This window comes from Ranitomeya variabilis, chromosome 5 (assembly GCF_051348905.1).
Source record: "Ranitomeya variabilis isolate aRanVar5 chromosome 5, aRanVar5.hap1, whole genome shotgun sequence".
Classification (NCBI taxonomy): domain Eukaryota; kingdom Metazoa; phylum Chordata; class Amphibia; order Anura; family Dendrobatidae; genus Ranitomeya; species Ranitomeya variabilis.
The window spans coordinates 134,003,216-134,024,413 of NC_135236.1; the positions used below are offsets into that span (position 1 = coordinate 134,003,216).

At 43.5% G+C, this 21,198-nt stretch overlaps 1 protein-coding gene across 1 annotated transcript in view; it reads left to right on the forward strand.

The window, feature by feature from the left end:
- SELENOS (selenoprotein S) overlaps positions 1-18,748 on the forward strand; it is a 32,456-nt gene extending 13,708 nt beyond the window's left edge. The window contains exons 4-6 of the mRNA XM_077263350.1: positions 4,079-4,168; positions 10,794-10,875; positions 18,097-18,748. Of these exons, the coding sequence (XP_077119465.1) occupies positions 4,079-4,168; positions 10,794-10,875; positions 18,097-18,176 (252 nt within the window). The 3' untranslated portion in view covers positions 18,177-18,748. The remainder of the gene's footprint in view (positions 1-4,078; positions 4,169-10,793; positions 10,876-18,096) is intronic.
- The last annotated feature ends 2,450 nt before the right edge of the window (positions 18,749-21,198 follow it).

Genomic DNA, 21,198 nt, shown 5'->3' on the forward strand with positions numbered 1-21,198 from the left:
TAATGCATCTAAAACTCAGATTGAATCACAACTGCTGCACCCAGTATGCTAATTGACACATCATTGGAATTGGTGTCTCGTTTACTACAACTGCTAATCCAACTCCGCCCCCTCCTGTTATAAGTAGACACTGTACATGCAGAGCCTGGTGTGGGCGGGGTTAGCTATCTCAGCTCTGCTGCATTGCTACATCTAAGAACTCTGTGTCAGAACCACTGCCCCCACTAAACTGACTGACACATCTCTGGAAACAGGGTCTTTTTCTACATTATGCTGCTCTCAGATGAGGCAGAAAAATCCTGGTGACCGTTTCCCTTTTAATATGAACCACAGCAGAGACGCTAATGAAGGGTCCCCCATCAGACCGCTGACCGCTTTTGAGCCCTGTTATAAGTTACCCTAGTAAAAAGTGACTGTTGCCTATAGCCAATAATGGGTTTCCCAGAAACAGGTTAATAATGACATCTGTGATCCAATCGGTTGCTTTTGGCAATACGGAAGCGTGTTATTTGAGCCATTTTTATGCATAGGGTCTGTTTTCTGGGGTTTCACAGAAAGCAAAGGTTTTCAGCATTTTCTTCTGACGCAATTTATAGAGGATTTCCAAGCAACATATAAAAATTGACAAAAATTGTCATGTGATTGTGAATTTGTCGTTACACCAATAGTTTGATCAATCACACATTATTTTTCAACCCAAATTGTATTGTTTCATACTGTTAAAAAGGAATATTTTACATTTTAGTAGAAAAGTTTGTTTACTGGAGTTTGCTGATAAAACCACTGAACGCAGAGATTCCTCCCAGGTCCCAGAACTCTCTGGCAGCCATGGGCATCTTCTGGGTACAGGAGCCATGTGTGTCCCCTTGGTAGTCTTGTGTTAGTCATATCATCCAGGACAGATGCATGCCCTATAGCGGGTGAGACTGTAAGTAAAGCTGGCATGGTCAGGAGTGATGAGTGAAGGTGTTATCCAACCATGCTCGGGTGCTCACAGAGTATCTTCGGCATGCTCAGATAATAATATGTTTGAGTCCCCGTGGCTGCAGGTCTCGTGGCTCTTTGACAGCTACAGCACATGCAGGGATTCCCTGTTTGTTAGACAATCCCCGCCTGTGTTGCGACTGTTGAACAGCAGCGAGACATGCAGCCGCGGGGACTGAAACATATTTTTCAAGCACGCCGAAGTTACTCAGTTAGCTCACGAGCACGCTCAGATATAACACCTTATCCTAGCACGTTCGCTCATCATTAATGGTCAGCTGTCCCCATAGGGTGCTGCCTGCAGGGCATCAACCCGAGGCTAGAACCCCTGCTGTGCCGTTGGTGCCAGTATTTTATTCTTCTTTGAGAAAGGACAATATTAAGGTTGGCAGTATACATTAGATGGCCATCATCCATCTCAGCTGCCACTCTAAGGGTATGTGCACACGTCAGGATTTCTTGCAGAAATTTCCTGAAGAAAACCGGAAATTTTCTGCAAGAAATCCGCATTTTGTTTTTTTTTTCGCGTTTTTTTCGCGTTTTTTTTTTTTTAGCATTTTGCAAGCGTAATTAGCTTGCAGAATGCTAAAGTTTTCCAAGCGATCTGTAGCATCGCTTGGAAAACTGACTGACAGGTTGGTCACACTTGTCAAACATAGTGTTTGACAAGTGTGACCAACTTTTTACTATAGATGCTGCTTATGCCGCATCAATAGTAAAAAGATATCATGTTAAAAATAATAAAAAAAATGGCTATACTCACCTGCAGACAGCCGATCTCCTCAGCGGCGTCCGTTCCTATAGATGGTGTGTGCAGGACTTTCCATGACGTCGCGGTCACATGAGCGGCCACGCGACCAATCACAAGACCGCGTCGTCATCGCAGGTCCTTCACACACACCATCTATAGGAACGGAAGAGAGAGCATGCAGCTTTGAGAGGCGGGAACACTCCGGGGGCCATCGAAGGTGAGTATATGACTATTTTTTATTTTAATTCTTTTTTTTTTTTTTACCAATTATATGGTGCCCAGTCCGTGGAGGAGAGTCTCCTCTCCTCTACCCTGGGTACCAACCGCACATGATCTGCTTACTTCCCGCATGGTGTGCACAGCCCCGTGCGGAAAGTAAGCAAATCAATGCATTCCTAGTTGTGCGGAATCCCCGCAATTCCGCAAATTTAATGAACATGTTGCTTTTTTTTCTGCGATGCGATTTTTTTTCGCGGAAAAAAATGCAACATTTGCACAAAAAATGCGGAGTACCCTGAAAATAATGGGAGGCATATGTTAGCGTTTTTTTCGCGTTTTTATCACGTTTTTATAGCGAAAAAACGCGAAAAATACTGAACGTGTGCACATGGCCTAACACATGGAGCGCTGACTCTGACGAGTTCTCCTGTGTTCTATCTGAGGAAGCTGCTAATTGACACATCGGCCGGTAACTTAGCTCTGGGAGAACAATGCGATCAGCAGTCTGAAATCAGACCTGTGCGATTGACGTCTCTCCCGACCATCTGGCAATTGGCTCCCCCATACACGAGATCGTGTGTCCGGTGGAGAAGGAAGAGACAGAAGCAGGGTGTCACAAGAGGGCTCGCCGCATACCTGACAGCACAGCGCAGGCTGTGCTGACACTGAGGGCACCCGTATAGGACCTGTGGTGAGGTCATGAAGAGTGCGGCTGGAGCATCACATTGCAGCACAGATTCTTCCCTCTTCATGATGTCATCACAGGTCCTTCAGACACTGCACTAGAAACAATGCAGCTTCCTCTTACATGACCTGTGGTGAGGTAATAAGAGGGAGGGCTCTGTGCGGTCATGTGATGCTCCATCCCTTCATTACCTGTCACTACAGCGTGGCTGGCTGGCTGCAGGACCTACACTGCCTGTACAAGTAAGAATGAATTAAAAGGTTAGTAATTACAATACATAAAAAAACCACTCTGCCACTCCTTTGGTGAATTATAACTCCCAGCATGCCATAGGATCTGTAGGAATTGCTGGGAGTTATAGTTCTCCCATGGGATCTTAAGGCAGCACTCCAGTGTTATTTTTCAGTGCTGGAGTGGTGCTGTAAATATACGCCTTGTGCCCCATTCTTATACTCGCCCTCCAGCGTCTTCATATAGTACTTTACAGACACCACCCTGTTCCCGCAGCACCATCTTCTACCCGTAGCTTCCAACATAACATACTATTATATATAATAGTTTGTTATTAAATATTTTAACCATTTTTTGCTTCACATATTTTTTTCCCCTATTTTCCACCTCTAAAACCTGGGTGCGTCTTATAGTCCTATGCGTCTTATGGTCCGAAAAATACGGCAAGCCAGTGTTTATACTAACCTTGGCTGAACCTGTCGGTATTGGTGAGCTTGGTTGACCGTTTAATGTGTGTGGGTGCTTTCTGACTCACTCCTAGCAGATCATGTCTGGGGAAATAAGGATCCAGCATGTTCGATTTTGGACTATCTTTTTGTTCTTAGTTAGATAAGCCGTCAACAGGGGAGCCTGACAGCAGCGTTCTCTCAGAAAACGAGAGCGTTCAGCCAAGAGAGCGCTCCTGTGTATGGAGGAGTTGGCAGCTAGATATTGTGTATAGGGTCCTTTTTAGGCTCACAAATTACTTTTCCAGCATCTGTAGTCTGTACTTCCATCATACACAGGCTAAATGATACGATTTGAGCATTTCCAAGTTCTCATTATGAGGATTCGCCAGTGCAACTGATGTTCTCCCCATCGCTGTCGCTAGAGTCCACAGTGCCCTACTTCCCAGCTGGGATCATATTCCTCCCGTCTGCTATAAAGACCATCGGCCTGGAAATGCCCATCAGATCCTATTTTGCTGAAATGCTATCATACCGCATGTGAATAACCCTGGAAAATAGGAATGAGAGCTCATTTTTTGTTAATTGCCATAGCTGTCAGTCGAGCCAGGAGTGCGGGTCTGCTTTCGTCTGGCGGTGATCAGTAATATTCCTCGTTCTGTAAACATTTTAGTTTGTGGCATTAGGTGAGGTGTGACCAGGATTATGTAGCGGGTGTATATCCTGTGTGTCTCATCTCTTACTGTCCTTACTGCATTACAGCTGGAAGAAGAGAAAAGACGTCAGAAGATTGAGAGCTGGGAGAGTATGAAGGAAGGCAAGAGTTACAGGGTGGCCACTGCGGTCAGTCAGGTAAGGCTGGGTATCCTGGCTATGCTTCCGTCAGATTACAGCTTTCATGCAATGTCCTTGCAGTAAGTGTCAGCGGAGATCCATGATTTCAGCCGATTCATCCTATAGTCGATCCTGACCTAGTAATCGACAGACAATCCATTAACCCCTTAACGACCACCGATACGCCTTTTAACGGCGGCAGTTAAGGGTACTTAAATCACAGTTTACCACAATTAACGGCGCTGTGGTAAAAGTGAATAGCGCCCCCTGGAGTCGGATTTTCTCTGGGGTCTCGGTTACCGGGGGTAGCCGAGACCCCAGAGAACATGATTCGGGTTTTTTTTACCGACCCCCGGGTTGCGATTGCCGGTTATTAACCGTTTACCGGCGGTCGCAAAAAAAAACCCCGCGATTTCTCATTTAATTTCTCTGTCCTCCGATGTGATCGCACATCAGAGGACAGAGAAATGGGGTCCCCGATCACCCCCCGATACTCACCTGTCTCCCCCGATGGTCCTCGTGGCTCCCGATGGGCGCCGCCATCTTGTCCGGCCAAAAAATGGCGGGGGCATGCGCAGTGCGCCCGCCGGCCGGCACCCGGAAGATCTTTGGGGTCTCGGCTGCCGGGGGTAGCCGAGACCCCAAAGAACATGATCGGGGTCGGTTTTTACCGACCCCTGTTTTGCGATCGCCGGTAATTAACTGTTTATCCTCTGATGTGATCGCACATCAGAGGACAGAGAAATAGGGGGATTCGGGGACCCTGCTATACTTACTGGTGTCCCTGGGTCCTCCTGTGTCCCCCTCCTGGCCGCCGGCTTCTTCCTCCGGTAAGAAAATGACGGGCGCATGCGCAGTGCGCCCGCCATGATCTGCCGGCCGGCAGCTAGAGGAGTTGGGGCTAAAATTAGGGTTAGGGCTAAGGTTAGGGTTGGGGCTAAAGTTAGGGTTAGGGTTGGGGCTAAAGTTAGGGTTAGGGTTGGGGCTAAAGTTAGGGTTGGGGCTAAAGTTAGGGTTGGGGCTAAAGTTAGGGCTAGGGTTGGGGCTAAATTTAGGACTAGGGTTGCGGTTAAAGTTAGGGTTAGAGTTCAGATTAGGGTTAGGGTTTGGATTAGGGTTGGCATTAGGGTTACGTTTGGGATTAGGGTTAGGTTTGGGATTAGGGTTAGGGGTGTATTGGGATTAGGGTTAGGTTTGAGGTTAGGGTTGAGATTAGGATTAGGGGTGTGTTGGATTTAGGGTTCTGATTAGGGTTAGGGTTGTTTTGGGGTTAGGGTTGTGATTACCGTTAGGGTTGTGATTAGGATTATGGATCGGGTTGGGATTAGAGTTAGGGGTGTGTTGGCGTTAGGATTGGAGTTAGAATTGGGGGGTTTCCACTGTTTAGGTACATCAGGGGGTCTCTAAACGCCACAGCCAATTTTGCGCTCAAAAAGTCAAATGGTGCTCCCTCCCTTCTGAGCTCTGCCGTGCGACCAAACAGTGGTTTACCCCTACATATGGGGCATCAGCGTACTCGGGATAAATTGGACAACAACTTTTGGGGTCCAATTTCTCCTGTTACCCTTGTGAAAATAAAAACATGGGGGCTAAAAAATCTTTTTTGTGGGAAAAAATTTTTTGTTTTATTTTCACGACTGCATTATAAACTTCTGTGAAGCACTTGGGCATTCAAAGTTCTCACCACACATCTAGATAAGTTCCTTGGGGGGTCTAGTTTCCAAAATGGGGTCACTTGTGGGGGTTTCTACTGTTTAGGTACATCAGGAGCTCTGCAAATGCAACATGACGCCCGCAGACCATCCCATCAAAGTCTGCATTCCAAGCGGCGCTCCTTCCCTTCCGAGCCCTGATGGGTGCCCAAACAGTGCCCCCCCCCCTCCCCACATATGGGGTATCAGCGTACTCAGGACAAACTGGTCAACAGATTTTGGGGTCCAATGTCTCCTGTTACCCTTGAGAAAATAAAAAATTGCAGGCTAAAAAATCATTTTTGAGGGAAAAAAAAAGGATTTTTTATTTTCACGGCTCTACGTTACAAATTTCTGTGAAGCACTTGGGGTTTAAAGTGCTCACCACACATCTAGATAAGTTCCTTAAGGGGTCTAGTTTCCAAAATGGGGTCACTTGTGGGGGGTCTCCACTGTTTAGGCACATCAGGGGCTCTCCAAACGCGACATGGCGTCCAGTCTCAATTCCAGCCAATTCTACATTGTAAAAGTAAAACGGTGCTCCTTCTCTTCCAAGCTCTGCGGTGCGCCCAAACAGTGGTTTACCCCCACATATGGGGTATCGGCGTATTCAGGAGAAACTGCACAACAAAATTTATAGTTAAATTTCTGTTTTTACACTTGTGAAAATAAAAAAAATGGTTCTGAAGTAAAATGTTTGCAAAAAAAAGTTAAATGTTCATTTTTTCCTTCCACATTGTTTCAGTTCCTGTGAAGCACGTAAAGGGTTAATAAACTTCTTGAATGTGGTTTTCAGCACCTTGAGGGGTGCAGTTTTTAGAACGGTGTCACACTTGGTTATTTTCTATCATATAGACCCCTCAAAATAACTTCAACTAAAAAAAAAAAATGGTGTTGTAAAAATGAGAAATTTCTTTTAACTTTTAACCCTTATAACTCCCTAACAAAAAAAATTTTGTTTCCAAAATTCTGCTGATGTAAAGTAGACATGTGGGAAATGTTATTTATTAACTATTTTTTGTGACATATCTCTCTGATTTAAGGGAATAAAAATACAAAGTTTGAAAATTGCTAAATTTTAAAATTTTTTGCCATATTTCAGTTTTTTTCATAAATAATCGCAAGTAATATCGAAGAAATGTTACCACTAACATGAAGTACAATATGTCACGAAAAAACAAGCTCAGAATCAGCAGGATCCGTTAAAGCGTTCCAGAGTTATAACCTCATAAAGTGACAGTGGTCAGAATTGTAAAAATTGGCCCGGTCATTAAGTACCAAATTGGCTCTGTCACTAAGGGGTTAATATTGGACCCTACGTGTTGTAAACGTCTGACAATAATTTGCCATTTACAGCATGGACAGGCACGTGCTGTTATTATTTTAAAGAACTTTAGCACCTGGCTTGTACTTGGCAAAGCAAAAAACCTCAGGTGATGATGATTGTCACAGAAGTGCTCTATTAAAAAACCTTTATCCAGCGGACAACTATATTTCAATAGAGAAAAGCTGTGTCCAGACTTCTGACTCAACTTCTCTCAAAATCTGGCCCCTGGACAGATGAACGATTGTTGGCACGATGACTTCATTCACACAATGACTGTGGACTAGGGATGAGCGAACAGCTTCAGTCATCTGAATATATATAGCGCTTACCGAACCTGGATACCTGGAGCGCTCCCGATAATCAGGTGTCCGGCTCCGCAGCTGCATGTGTCGCACCTGTGTGACAGTCACAACCCATGCATGGAGAGCCTGTGTGTTGGCCTGTTGTGCTGCGGCACCGGACAGCTGATTATCGGGAGCGCTCCAGTTATCCTAGTTACCGATGCACCTATTCGGTAAGCGATATAGCTATTCGCTCATCCCTACTGTTGGCCATCCAAGTGACCCATACAACTTCCACTTGTGCTGATCATCTAACAACCACTTCCAAATGCCTGATCGGGGTTTAGAACACCTTTTGGTAGTAGAAATCGTCTGTTTGCAACAGCATTGCATTAATATGTATGGCCACGTTAACGAGGATGACTGGACAAGTTCTGCTTAATCAGATCAGGGCCTAATAGAAGATAAAAACAATGTATACCATGGCAGTGGTGATTCAGCTAAGTCTATACTGCTGTGCCTCGTGGTGATCATGTGACATCACCCACCAGGAACAGCAACGCCAACGTCACTGCGACCACGCCGCTGCGGGAGCAAAGTGTGCATTGTTTTATTATTTACAGTGGCATGTAAAAGTTTGGGCACCCCTTGTCAAAATAACTTTTATTGTGAACAATTTAACAAGTTGAAGATAAAATGATATCTAACAGGGCTAGAGGTAAATATGACACATTTCCTTTGTAGTTTAGGGGAAAATATATATATATATATATATATATATATATATATATATATATATATATATATATATATATAGTAATTTTTTTAACATTTTAAAAATTACAAAATGGAAAATGGGCCGATGCAGAAGTTTGGGCACCCTGCATGGTTAGTACCTAGACCAAGAACCAACCACCTAGAGCAAGGATACCAACCCCAGAAAAAAGGGGAACAAAGCAGGGTATACATATTAAAATATATAGTTCTTTATTAGTGGTAATGATACATAAAAATAACAGTGCATATGTTGGATAATATAATAGGGATAAAATCTCCAAAGAATAATAATAACCAATATAGGAATATGGTGCACCAATAAGAAAATAGGTGATGTTATATCATACCTATATGTATATGTCTCTAGTATAAAATAACAATGTGTAAAATCGTGAAACGTTAAAAGGATAATAAAGAAATAACCCGTAATATCCTTGGTATCCTTGCTCTAGGTGGTTGGTTCTTGGTCTTTATATATAGGAGTGGTTTCCACTCGCTTTTGTTGTTTTCACTGGGGATTTATATATATATATATATATATATATATATATATATATATTATACAATATTATATACAATTGGTTTCCCCCTTAAGTGTTTACAATTTCTCTAACATGGTTAGTACCTAGTAGCTCCCGCTTTTGAAAGTATCACAGCTTGTAAATTCTTCTTGTAGCCAGCCAAGAGTCTTTCAATTCTTGCTTGAGGGATTTTCATCCATTCTTCCTTGGAAAATTTTTCCAGTTCTGTGATATTCTTGGGTCATCTTACATGCACTGCTATTTTGAGGTCTAGCCACAAATTTTCAATGATGTTCAGGTCAGGGGACTGTGAGGGTTATTGTAAAACCTGCAAAATCCACAATAGACTACCTCAAATGGTGCAAGGTGAAGAAGTCATCCTCTTTTCAAGTTCAGCTTTTTTACAGATTGTGTTATGTTTGGATCAAGAAATTGTTGAAATCTCATTAATCCATTCTTCCCTCTACCAGTGAAATATTCTCCGTGCCATTGGCTACAGAACAACCCCAAAGCATGATTGAGCCACCCTCAAGCTTAATGGTTAGAGATACATTTTTTTTTTTCCTGAAATTCAGTGCTTTTTTTACTCCACACAAACCTTTAATCATTGTGGCCAAAGAGTACTATTTTAACCTCATCGGTCCACAGGATTTGTTTTCAAAATGCATCAGGTTTGTTTAGATGTTCTTTTGCATACTTCTGATGCTGAATTTTATAGTGAGGATGCAGGAGAGGTTTTCTTCTGAAGGTCATATTTGTACAGGTGTCTCTGAAAAGTAGAACAATGTACCACAACTCCAGAGTCTGGTAAATCTTTCTGAGGGTCTTTTGCAGTCAAGAAGGGGTTCTGGTTTGCCTCTCTAGCAATCCTACGAGCAGCTCTCACTGAAATTTTGCTTGCTTTTCCAGACCTTATCTGGACCTCCACTGTTCCTGATAACTGCCATTTCTTAATTTAATTTCAAACTGAGAAAAGAGCAACTTGAAAAAGCTTTACTATCATCTTATAGCCTTCTCCTGCTTTGTGGACCCACCACCATTTTCATTTTCAGAGTGCAAGGCAGCTGCTTAGAATAACCCATGACTGTTGTATTTTGGCACAAGGTTAGAGGTGACTAGGTTTTTATAAAGCTGGGAAATTTGCATCAACTGTCCTTTCCTAACAATGATAGTAAACAAGCCATAACTCTAACAGGCTAATTAAGGTCTGAAACCTTGGTCAAAATTATTTTAGCACAGAAATATCCAAGGGTGCCCAAACCTTTGCATAGGCCCATTTTCCTTTTTGTAATTTTTAAAATGTAAAAAATAACAATATATTTTATTTTTTTGCCTAAAATACAATGGAAATGTGTCATCTTTACCTTTAGGCCTTTTAGAGATCATTTTAATCTTCAACTTGCTTAACTGTTCACAATAACAGTAATTTTGACCATGGGTGCCCAAACTTTTACATGCCACTGTATGGGGTCCTAAGCTGATTAAGCAGGGGTTGTCGAGTAGGAAGGGAAAGATATGTTGTTCCTATAGCATGAAGCGTATTGACCTCCATTGACTAAGGCAGGACAGTATGCTGCCATTATGCACATGCCTCATTCCCAAGTCTGTGATTAAACACGTACCTGAAAATGTCACCTCTGCCATCAGTGTTTTGGGTCCGTGTATGGTATTTGGGTCTGTTTTTACTATCAATGTGTCATCAGTGTTTTTTCACAGATGAATAAATAAATTACAATATTCTCCTATACTTTGCAGTGTGAAACATGGACCGCACACTGATGCCACCCACGTGCTGGCCGTGTTTTTCACAGACCCATAGACTTGCACTTGCACTTTTCATCCGTGATACCAGGAAAAAACAAACCTGTCTCTGTGAGTTCCGGGATGCTTCATGTTGGTTAATGATCTACTTGCAGGATTTTAATAAATGCACCCACATATATACTGGTCACTTAGCGTAAAAAATTACCACCTATATTTGTTTCTTCTTTGGAGATTTTATTATTTTCTTGCACTATTAGTATCTGACCTTCCTTCCCATTACAGCCTCACGAGCCATCTCCCAGCTCATCAGCTTCATCGACTACTCCAAAGCCAAAGCCAGATCGGAGACCCCTCCGAGACAGAGGTCAGTATGTACTAAACGCTGGAGACCCCAGGGAGGTGTGGTAGAAAATGGCTCAAGGGTTTAATATAAACCAGTAGCCTTTCTGATTCGACATGGAGAAACAAGTGAACTATGACTCCGGAGTATGGCAGCTCTGCTACTATTAACCCCTTTGCCACCTTGCGATTTATCCATTTTTGTGCTTTTGTTTTTTGCTCTCCTTCTTCCCAGAACCATAACTTTTTTAATTTTTTTTATTTTTCCTTCAATATGGCCGTTTGAGGACTTGATTTTTGCAGGACAAGTTGAACTTTTGAATAACGCTATTGATTTTACCATATAACTTATGGGAAAGAATACAAAGTGCAATTCAACAACTTTTTTTATTTTATTTACCATATTCACTGAATGCTAAGTGACCTGACAATGATTCCCCAGGTCAGTACGAGTACGCAGATACCAAACAGCTTCTTTTTTATTTGTGATGGGGGGAAAAAAACCAAAACATTTGTAAGAAAAAAAAAAAAAATTGTTTTTCAGGATTTGGGGCTGGGTAAGGGCTTATTTTTTGTACCCTGAGCTGACTTTTTTATTGATACTGTTTTGGGGCAGGTGACGATGTTTTGATTGCCTGTTATTCCATTTCATTGCAACCTTGCGGCAGCCATAAAAAAGAAAACGTAATTCTATTCTGGCAGGTCAATTTATTTTATATTTGTTCCTCCTTACGCCATTTACAGATTAATTTACCTTTATATTTTGAAAGATCGGACATTTGTGAACTCAGCGATACCAAATATGTATTATTATTTTTTATTTATTTATTTTGAATGTGGCCAAGGGGGGATGATTTGAACTTGATGATTTGTTTTTTTGTTTTTTACTTTTAAGTGGCTTTAATCCCCTTAAGAGACTTGAAGCTGCAATCGTCTGATCGCTTGTGCTACACAAAGGAGAGCTTTAGCATGACCAGCACAGAGGTCTTCTTTTTTTACATTTTAAAAATTACAAAAAGGAAAATGGGCCAATGCAAAAGTTTGGGCACCCTTGGAGATTTGTGTGCTTGGATAACTTTGATCAAGGTGTAAGACCTTATTTAGCCTGTTAGGGTTATGGCACATTCGCTATCATCGTTAGGAAAAGCCAAGTGATGTAACTTTCACAGCTTTATAAAAACCCAGTCTCTTCTAACCTTGCGCCAAAAAAAAAACAACCGCCATGGGTTCTTCTATGCAACTGCCTAGCACTCAGAAAATGGTGGAGACCCACAAAACAGAAGAAGATAGCAAAGTGTTTTCAAGTTGCTCTTTCCTCAGTTCAAAATGTAATTAAGAAATGGCAGTTAACAGGAATAGTGGAGGTCAAGATAAGGTCTGGTAGACCAAGAAAATTCCGGTGAGTGCTGCCCATAGGTTTGCTAGAAAGGAAAATCAGAACCCCCGATTGACTGCAAAAGACCTTCAGAAAGATGTAGCAGACTCCTGGAGTTGTGGTACATTGTTCTACTATTCAGAGGCACTTGCACAAATATGGCCTTCATGGAAGAGTCATCAGAAGAAAACATCTCCTGCATCCCCACCATAAAATTCAGCTTCAGAAGTATGCAAAATTAATATCTAAACATGATGCATGTTGGAAACAAGTCCTGTGGATCAATGAGGTTAAAATAGAACTCTTTGGCAATAATGATCAAAGTATGTGTGGAGAATAAAGGGCACAGAATTGCAGGAAAAGAACATCTCGCCAACCATTAAGCATAGGGGTGAATCAATCATGCTTTGAGGTCGTGTTGCAGCCATTGGCACAGGGAATAGTTCACGGGTAGAAGGAAGAATGGATTCAATGAAATTTCAACAAATTCTTGATGCAAACATAACAGCATCTGTAAAAAAGCTGAAGTTGAAAAGAGGATGGCTCCTACAAATAGATAATGATCCTGATTCGTAAACACTCATCAAATCCACAATAGACTACATAAAAAGGTGCAAGGTGAAGGTTTTACAATGGCCCTCATAGTCCCCTGATCTGGACATCTTTGACAATTTGTGGATAGAACTCCAAATAGCAGTGCATACAAGATGACCCAGGAATCTCACAGAACTAGAAGAATGGATGAAATCCCTCAAACAAGAACTGAGACTTTTGGCCGTCTACAAAAAGTATTTACAAGCTATGATACTTACAAAAGGGGGTGCTATGAAGTACTAACCATACAAGGTGTTTGGTTTTTTTTGTGCTTAAAATACCAAGGAAATGTGTCATCTTTTTTTTTTTTTTAACCATAAAATTTTTATTTTATTAAACATGGTATAACAAAACAGGGTCGTACAAGTATTTAGTTTCTGTATAGTGTGCATGAATAATAAACGATATAAACGATGTAAGGCTATAAATGACCTTAATTTTACAAAGACGTAAATGACAAAGACAAGACAAGACAATAAGGAGTAGAAGGAGGGGAGGGGAAGAAAAAAAAAAAAAGGGAAAAACCTCAGTTAAATCGACTAATCAAATCCGAACTCAGCCGCACTACAGGTCGGATCCCGCTGCATAATAATCCCACGGGGACCATATTGCCTGGAAGCGCACCACCGAGTCATTTAGTAAGGCTGTAAGGTGTTCCATCCTTCTGACATCCATGATCCGTCTAATGAGGATCTGAAGCGAAGGGGGACTCGGCTGCCTCCAAAAACGCGCAATCAGGCATCTGGCCGCCGTAAGGATATGTTGCAATAATCTATTGGAAAGTTTGCCCATACCCGGCGCCCCGTGACCCAGGAGAAGCACCAGCGGGTTTAGTTCTATATCTGTATGCAATACCTTGTCAATGAGGGACTTAGCTTGACCCCAAAAAGGCACAATTTTTGGGCATGACCAGAATATGTGCATGAGGGACCCAGTGCTTCCTCCACATCTCCAACAGGAGGGAGGGACAGAGGGATTCAGTCCATGCAGAAACTCTGGAGTGTGATACCAGTGCATTAGTATCTTATAGATATTTTCTCTATAGAGAGTACACACTGACGATTTTGCGGCATTCCTCCAAATGACAGACCACTCTCGGGGAGAAATACGCCGCTCCAGGGCGGCCTCCCACTTGCACATGTATAGAAAAGATTCACCAGACCCATCCCGTGGATCCGATAAAAGGTTATAAATTTCTGAGATCAGACCCCTGGTGTTCACGCCCCTCCTGCAAATTTTCTCGAAATCCGTGGGGATCGAAGCTCCCGCTTTACCATATAGGGAGTTAGCAAAATCTCTGATTTGTAGGTATTGAAAGAATTCCCTGTTGGAAATCGAGAAATGTTGCTTAAGATAATCAAAGGAGTGAATCTCCATGGTCTCCCCATCTATAATATCCGCAAATCTAAATAGGCCCGCTTTAAGCCAAGGGTGAACCATAGGAGACTCTAAACTGCTTGGGAGCTGTGGATGATAGATGAAGGACACAAGGGGGGAGCAAGGTGACATGAGGGCGAATCTCCGTGTGCAGGTATTCCAAATGTCACGGGTGAACTGCATGGGGCCTAAAAGGGGCGGAAAGGACTTAAATTGTGCTGGCGACCATAAAAGAGAGTTAGGGTGTATTGGGGCAAGCCATAATTTCTCTATTTCATTCCACTTGCTGTAGGCCCATAGGGATGTCCAGCAGGGGATTCTCCTCAGGTGAGTAGCCCAGTAGTAATTAAGAATATTTGGCACAGAAAGCCCTCCCCTGGTCTTATGAGCTGTGAGAACCTCCTTAGCCACTCTATGGCGCTTTTGTTGCCATATGAACCTAATAATAGCCGCCTGAAGGGACTTCAATTCCGAGACCGGAACTCCAACTGGGAGGGTCTCAAAGGCGTAGATCAATCTGGGTAAAAAGCTCATTTTTACCGCCGCTATCCGACCCATCCACGAGAGAGGGAGTGATTGCCATTTAGTCAGGCGGGCTTTTGATTCTTTAAAGAGGGAGGGGAAATTTAGTTTGTAAAGGGTCTCATATGAGGACGTAATATTCACCCCCAGATATTTCACAGCATCCTGTTTCCACCTGAATTTAAAATTCAGGCGTAGGTGGTCCCATACCTCAGGGGGGATGTTAAGCGGCATAGCCTCCGTTTTGCTGGAATTGATTTTATATCCAGATAAGTCCCCATATCTCCTCAAAGCCCTCATGAGGTTCGGAAGAGACACGTAGAGATTAGTGAGCGTCAATAGGACATCATCAGCAAATAGTGCGATCTTAAAAGTTTACTCCCAACCATCACCCCAGAAATATTGGGGTCCCGTCGTATGGACGCTGCCAGGGGCTCTATGCAGAGGGCAAACAGGAGAGGTGACAAAGGGCACCCCTGGCTGGTGCCATTCGATAAAGTGAATGGTTTGGATGTACAGAGAGGGAGTTTTATGGCTGCTGTAGGGTGATTGTATAGGGATCTCAGCGCGGACAAAAATCCGCCCGAGATGCCAAAGACCCGCATCGTACTAAAAAGGAATGGCCAGGAGAGGCGATCGAAAGCCTTCTCGGCGTCAAGGCTCAGTACTAGTGTTTGCAATTTCTTTCGGTTCGAGATGTCCACCAAGTCCACAACCCTCCTGGTGTTATCACCCCCTTGACGGCATGGAATAAAGCCTACTTGGTCTTTATGAATAATCGAGGGTAGCCATTTATTAAGTCTGGAGGCCAGTAGCTTGGTGAACACCTTCAAATCCGTATTCAAAAGGGCTATTGGCCTGTAGTTTGCACAGTCCAAGGGATCCCTGGGCGGCTTTGGAAGGAGGATGAGGTGGGAATGTAGCATTGTGGACGGGATTGGGTCGCCTTGCAAGAAGGAGTTAAATAATGAGGCCAAGTGAGGAAGAAGTGTTTTGGCGAATGTCTTATAGTAAAAGTATGTCAGACCATCAGGGCCAGGTGATTTTCCCATGGGCAGGGACTCCAAAACCTCCTCTACCTCTTCAGAGGAAACTGCACTATTTAGAGATTCAATCGCTTCACTAGGTAGGGAGGGGAGGTCTAAGGTAGCAAGATAGTCTTCAATAGCCCCTGAACCCTGGGATCCATCAGCCGATGGGGGACCAAGATTGTACAATTTTTTGTAGAAATTATAAAAAATATCAGCTATGGCATCAGGGTGATAATGCGTCACCCCTGCAGCGTCCCGCAAGGCCTGAGGAGATGAAGCCGCGGAGCGTTCCTTCAGCTGGCGTGCCAGGAGGGTGTGTGCCTTATTGCCCCTTTCATAGAATTTCTGTCTAGAGAAAGTTAGCAGCTTCTCCGCCCCCGCCACCGCCAGATCTTTTAATTTTTCCCTTAGTCTGACCACCTCTTTCAAAGCGGCCAGAGAGGGAGATTCAGCGAGTGTCCTCTCATGAAGCTTTAGTTGAGAAGTCAAATGTGCCCTCTGGACCCCCGCGGATCTCTTGGCCCTGGCGCCCTCCCTAATAAAATGGCCCCTCATCACCGCCTTATGTGCCTCCCACAGAATTCCCAGGGAGGAGACTGAGCCTGTATTGAGCTGGAAGAATTCCTCCAGTTGCTTATGCAGTGAGGCCCTGACTTCGGGGTCCTTGAGTAAAGATTCATTTAAGCGCCAGTGGCCAAATCTAGGTTGAGAATGGGCTCCCTCAAGTTCCATGATCACAGGAGCATGATCTGACCAGGTAATGGAGCCCAGTTCCACCCCCCCCCCCCCCCCCCAGCCTCTTAAGAATAGCAGAGTTTACAAAGAAGTAATCGATCCTGGTATGGGTCTGGTGTGGGTGTGAAAAGAAGGTAAAGGCCCTCTCTCCAGGGTGTGCCACCCTCCATGCGTCAAAGAGAACCTCAGATCTTATAAGCCTCCGGAAGCCCAAAGACAGCTTCTTTACAGAGTCAGAGGGCGGGAACCCCCCGAGAGAAAGCCTGTCAGATGTTTCAGAGAATGGAAGATTGAAATCTCCACCTACTATAGTCGCCGCATGGGGAAGCCCCCCTACGAGTGAAAATACCCCCCTCAGAAAGCGAATCTGTCCCTCGTTCGGGGCATAAATGTTAGCGAGAATATGAGGTGAGCCCCCCACCTGTGCCTCCAGGATCATGTAATGTCCCTTAGGGTCAGAGTGATTTCCAGTGACTTGTATAGGGCAATTTTTTGCAATCAGGATTGCAACCCCCCCTGAAATGTGTCATCTTTAACTTTAGGTCTTATAGAGATCAGTTCATCCTCAGCTTGCTGAACTGTTCACAATGACAGTAATTTGGATCCGGGGGTGCCCATGCTTTTACGTGCCACTGTATATGAAGAAGGCTGAACTTTATAAGCCGGCACACAGAGATATTGCAGAATAACGGCTTTATGCAAATTGTCTCTTCAAAGAGGTAGAGGACTAGAACTCCAGTAGTAGCAGTCCTAAAAGACAATGTTGACCCTATAACGAGCCTTGTCACATGATTAGAATAAAAAACAGAATCTCACTTTGCAGGCTGTGTTTTGGGGTGCTGCCCTTGTCCGTGCGAAGTGTGAGATCTGGCTTAAGGTACCGTCACACTCAGCAACTTTGCAACGAGAACGACAACGATCCGTGACGTTGCAGCATCCTGGATAGCGATCTCGTTGTGTTTGACACGCAGCAGCGATCTGGATCCCGCTGTTATATCCCTGGTCGGAGCTAGAAGTCCAGAACTTTATTTGGTCGTCAGATCGGCGTGTATCGTCGTGTTTGACAGCAAAAGCAACGATGCCTGCAATGTTAAACATGGAGCTAACGACCTGTGAGAACGATAAGTGAGTCGCCGTTACGTCACTGGATCGCTCCTGCATCGTTCTGGAGCTGCTGTGTTTGACGTCTCTACAGCGACCTAACAGCGACGCTGCAGCGATCTAGTTTAGGTTGGCTCGTTGTCTATATCGCTGCAGCGTCGCTGAGTGTGACGGTACCTTTATCTGGAGGAGTCCTCTTCCTCTCTGAAGAGACAATTTGCATATTTCCCAGAGGAGCATTGTGGCTTACGTCTCTTCACCTCCACATGCTTGACACGTCATTTTCCGCAAGGAGAAACGTTACCTCTCCGTTGGATCCAGGGCCTTATTTGGAAATGAGAAGTACAAGGGTAATAGTGTAATACTCTTGCTGTCCTGCAGAGGGCACACAAACTGTTCTCTTAAAATTACAGAACAGAGACCCTTTTTTAAAAAAAATACATAAAATGACACTGTGAGGACTTGAAAATAAGAGCCTTGCTGATATACTTTTTTTTTTTTTTCTCTTTAGGTTACAACCCATTAACAGGTGATGGTGGAGGTACATGTGCCTGGAGACCTGGAAGAAGAGGCCCCTCTGCAGGGGGATGAGGTTAATGCTCCTTGCTGGTGTTACTTCTTAATACCAGTAAGGGTAATGGACTGCACCGCCCGTAAACGAAGCGTCTCCTTCTGTCCATAGGGTATCTCGTTAATATCCCTCATCTGGAGATTACATGGAACATTCAGTGAATTAATAGACAGTTTTTGTAGAAGAGGACTATATGCAATGTGACACCTGCGTTTCGAGGGACATGTTGCATTTCTGGAAAGTCCGGTGTCCTGTCAGTGTAACAGATGATGGGGTAGATTGGATTTGGTTCCCTGCTTTGTGACGCTCTTAATGACGTTTTCCTTAGAAATGGCGAGAAGCCAATAAGGTTGACTGATGTGACGTGGCGGTCGGCCCATATATTGTCTTTTCATTGTCCTATTTTCAGTCGGTGAATAAATAGATATTTTGCACCTTCGCCATGATGTTGATATATGGATGAAATTGGAGATTATGTACATTTTTAAAGCAGTCGTGTACAGAGTTGTGATCTGATTTTCCAAGAATCGTTTCTGTATTTGACAAACGCTGTATAAATGTATAATTAAAGTGTACTTTTACGCAACATAAATTCTTTCTTTAGCACATGGTGGATATCTTGGAAAAGTTTTTACATTGGACGTAACATTCAAGAGTGTTTGCCTTTGGGTGTGGGTCAGAAATAATAGGCAAAAGTAGTTTATCCAACCTTATTTTATTTTTACCTTTTTGCTTCTGTATAAAATGTACTACAGCTGTATGAATTGGACCTTTTCTCTGAAAAGGCATAACATATCAAATATCCTCTATTTTATTTATATATTTTTATCCTAACTTGGGTGTCAGGAAAAACCAATATAGAAAAGGCTGGTTCTCTTCATTCTTCAATGTAGAAATTGGAACACCAAGGAGGAAAAATCCTAGATGTAACTATTGATCCTATGATTTTTGTGTTAATGATATACAAATGATGGAAAGCATGGTGATCAAAATATTGTGATCTATTCAGCAAGGAGTATAAGCACCACGAGTAGAAATGCTGGAGGAATGTTCTGCCACGCTGAATCATCAAGATCCAAGTAAATCAAACTTCTGTGAAATCAAACTGTCCACTTAGGAAGCAATACTGATTGACAATCAATTTCACATGCTGTTGTGCAAATGGAATAGACAACAGATGGAAATTCTTGGCAATTATCAAGACACACTCAAAGGAGTGGTTATGCAGGTGAGGACCACAGACCACATCTCGGTACCAATGCTTTCTGGCTAATGATTTGGTCACTTTAGAATGTTGGTTGTGCTTTCACACATGTGGTAGCATGAGACGGACTCTACAACCCACAAAAGTGGCTCAGGTAGTGCAGCTCATCCAGGATTGCACATCAATGCGTGCTGTGGCATGGTTTGCTGTGTCTGTCAGGTTAGTGTCTAGAGGCTGGATGCACTACCAGGAGACAGTCCAGTACACCAGGAGATGGGGAGGGGTCGGTAGGAGGGCAGCAACCCAGCAGCAGGACCGCTACCTCCGCCTTTGTGCAAGAAGGAAAAGGAGGAGCACTGCCAGAGCCCTGCAAAATGACCTCCAGCAGGCCACAAATGTGCATGTGTCTGCACAAACGGTTAGAAACCGACTCCATGAGGATGGCCTGAGGGCCTGACGTCCACAGATGGGGGTTGTGCTCACAGCCCAACACCGTGCAGGACGCTTGGCATTTGCCACAGAACACCCGGATTTGCAAATTCGCCACTGGCACCCTGTGCTCTTCACAGATGGAAGCAGGCTCACCCTGTGCACATGTAACCGACGTGACAGAGTCTTGAGACGCCGTGGAGAGTGATCTTCTGCCTGCAACGTCCTTCAGCATGACCGCTTTGGCAGTGGGTCAGTAATGGTGTGGGGTGGCATTTCTTTGGAGGGCTGCACAGCCCTCCATGTGCTCGCCAGAGGTAGCTTGACTGCCATTAGGTACCGAGATGAGATCCTCAGACCCCTTGTGAGACCATATGCTGGTGCTGTTGTCCCTGGCATGTTAGAAAGGGGTTATTTGTTGAATCTGCCGTTGTAACTTAACTGATTTTTTTTTGCATCCATAAATATCGCCTTCAACCTCAACGATTTCTCTAATATTAAGAATCTGAAAGGTCATGACAATTAAAGATGTGCACTAATAAAAGCAACATCATTAGCTCAAAGCACACACAATGGAGTTTAAGGAAATACATAAGTGTGACCACTCTTAATATTTTCCTCTCTTTTCTTAGTCCTTGCCAGTTAGCTACGTGTGGGCAGTTTTCCTTGACCAAGCCTGTCACTGGTTATTCTGACATGACCACTTGTACTCAATAGTTGCGGTGATTCCAGCAAACTGTAAACTTTTGTACTTATGACGTGGGGAACAATGAAGAATTTAAAATGTGAAGGCATTCTCGGCAACGTTCTCTCAACATTAAGAGTAGTGGTCTTATTTTCTCAAGAAAGAAGAACAATCACAGTTACTCAATTTTATAATTACCCCAAAGGTTAATTTCACAAAGTAGTATCCCGATAAGAGAAGACGACCGAACTGGAGTTCTGCATGCAATAACCCAGACACTTTAATCTTTTAAACCATTTAAAGTGGTTGTTCCCTTCCAGAAAACATCTTGTGATAAGTATAATTCATTGTAGAAAAAAAGAAAAAGAAACCTGTGCTTTAGTTACGAGAGGTCCAGTACTGTGTCTCTCCATCTGCCCCTGTAGACTTCTCAAACCGCTCAAAGCCACTGACTTCACTAATTGCAGCGATGTCGATGTAACATCACAGCTGCAGCCAAGTAACGAAGATCAGGTCAGCGGCAGAGACACCAAACCGTACCTCAGGAGAGTGGGTAAAGTACATTGTCAGGAGAAATTTCCTAAAAGGTAACAACTTTATAGGGTTTAACCACGAGAGCCATACAGACCAGTCATACGCATTGGTTATGATGAGCTTTCCTAAATTCCTCATTCATTCAGTTCAAGTTGTCTTACATCTGGGAGGACCTACAATATTGCCTTCA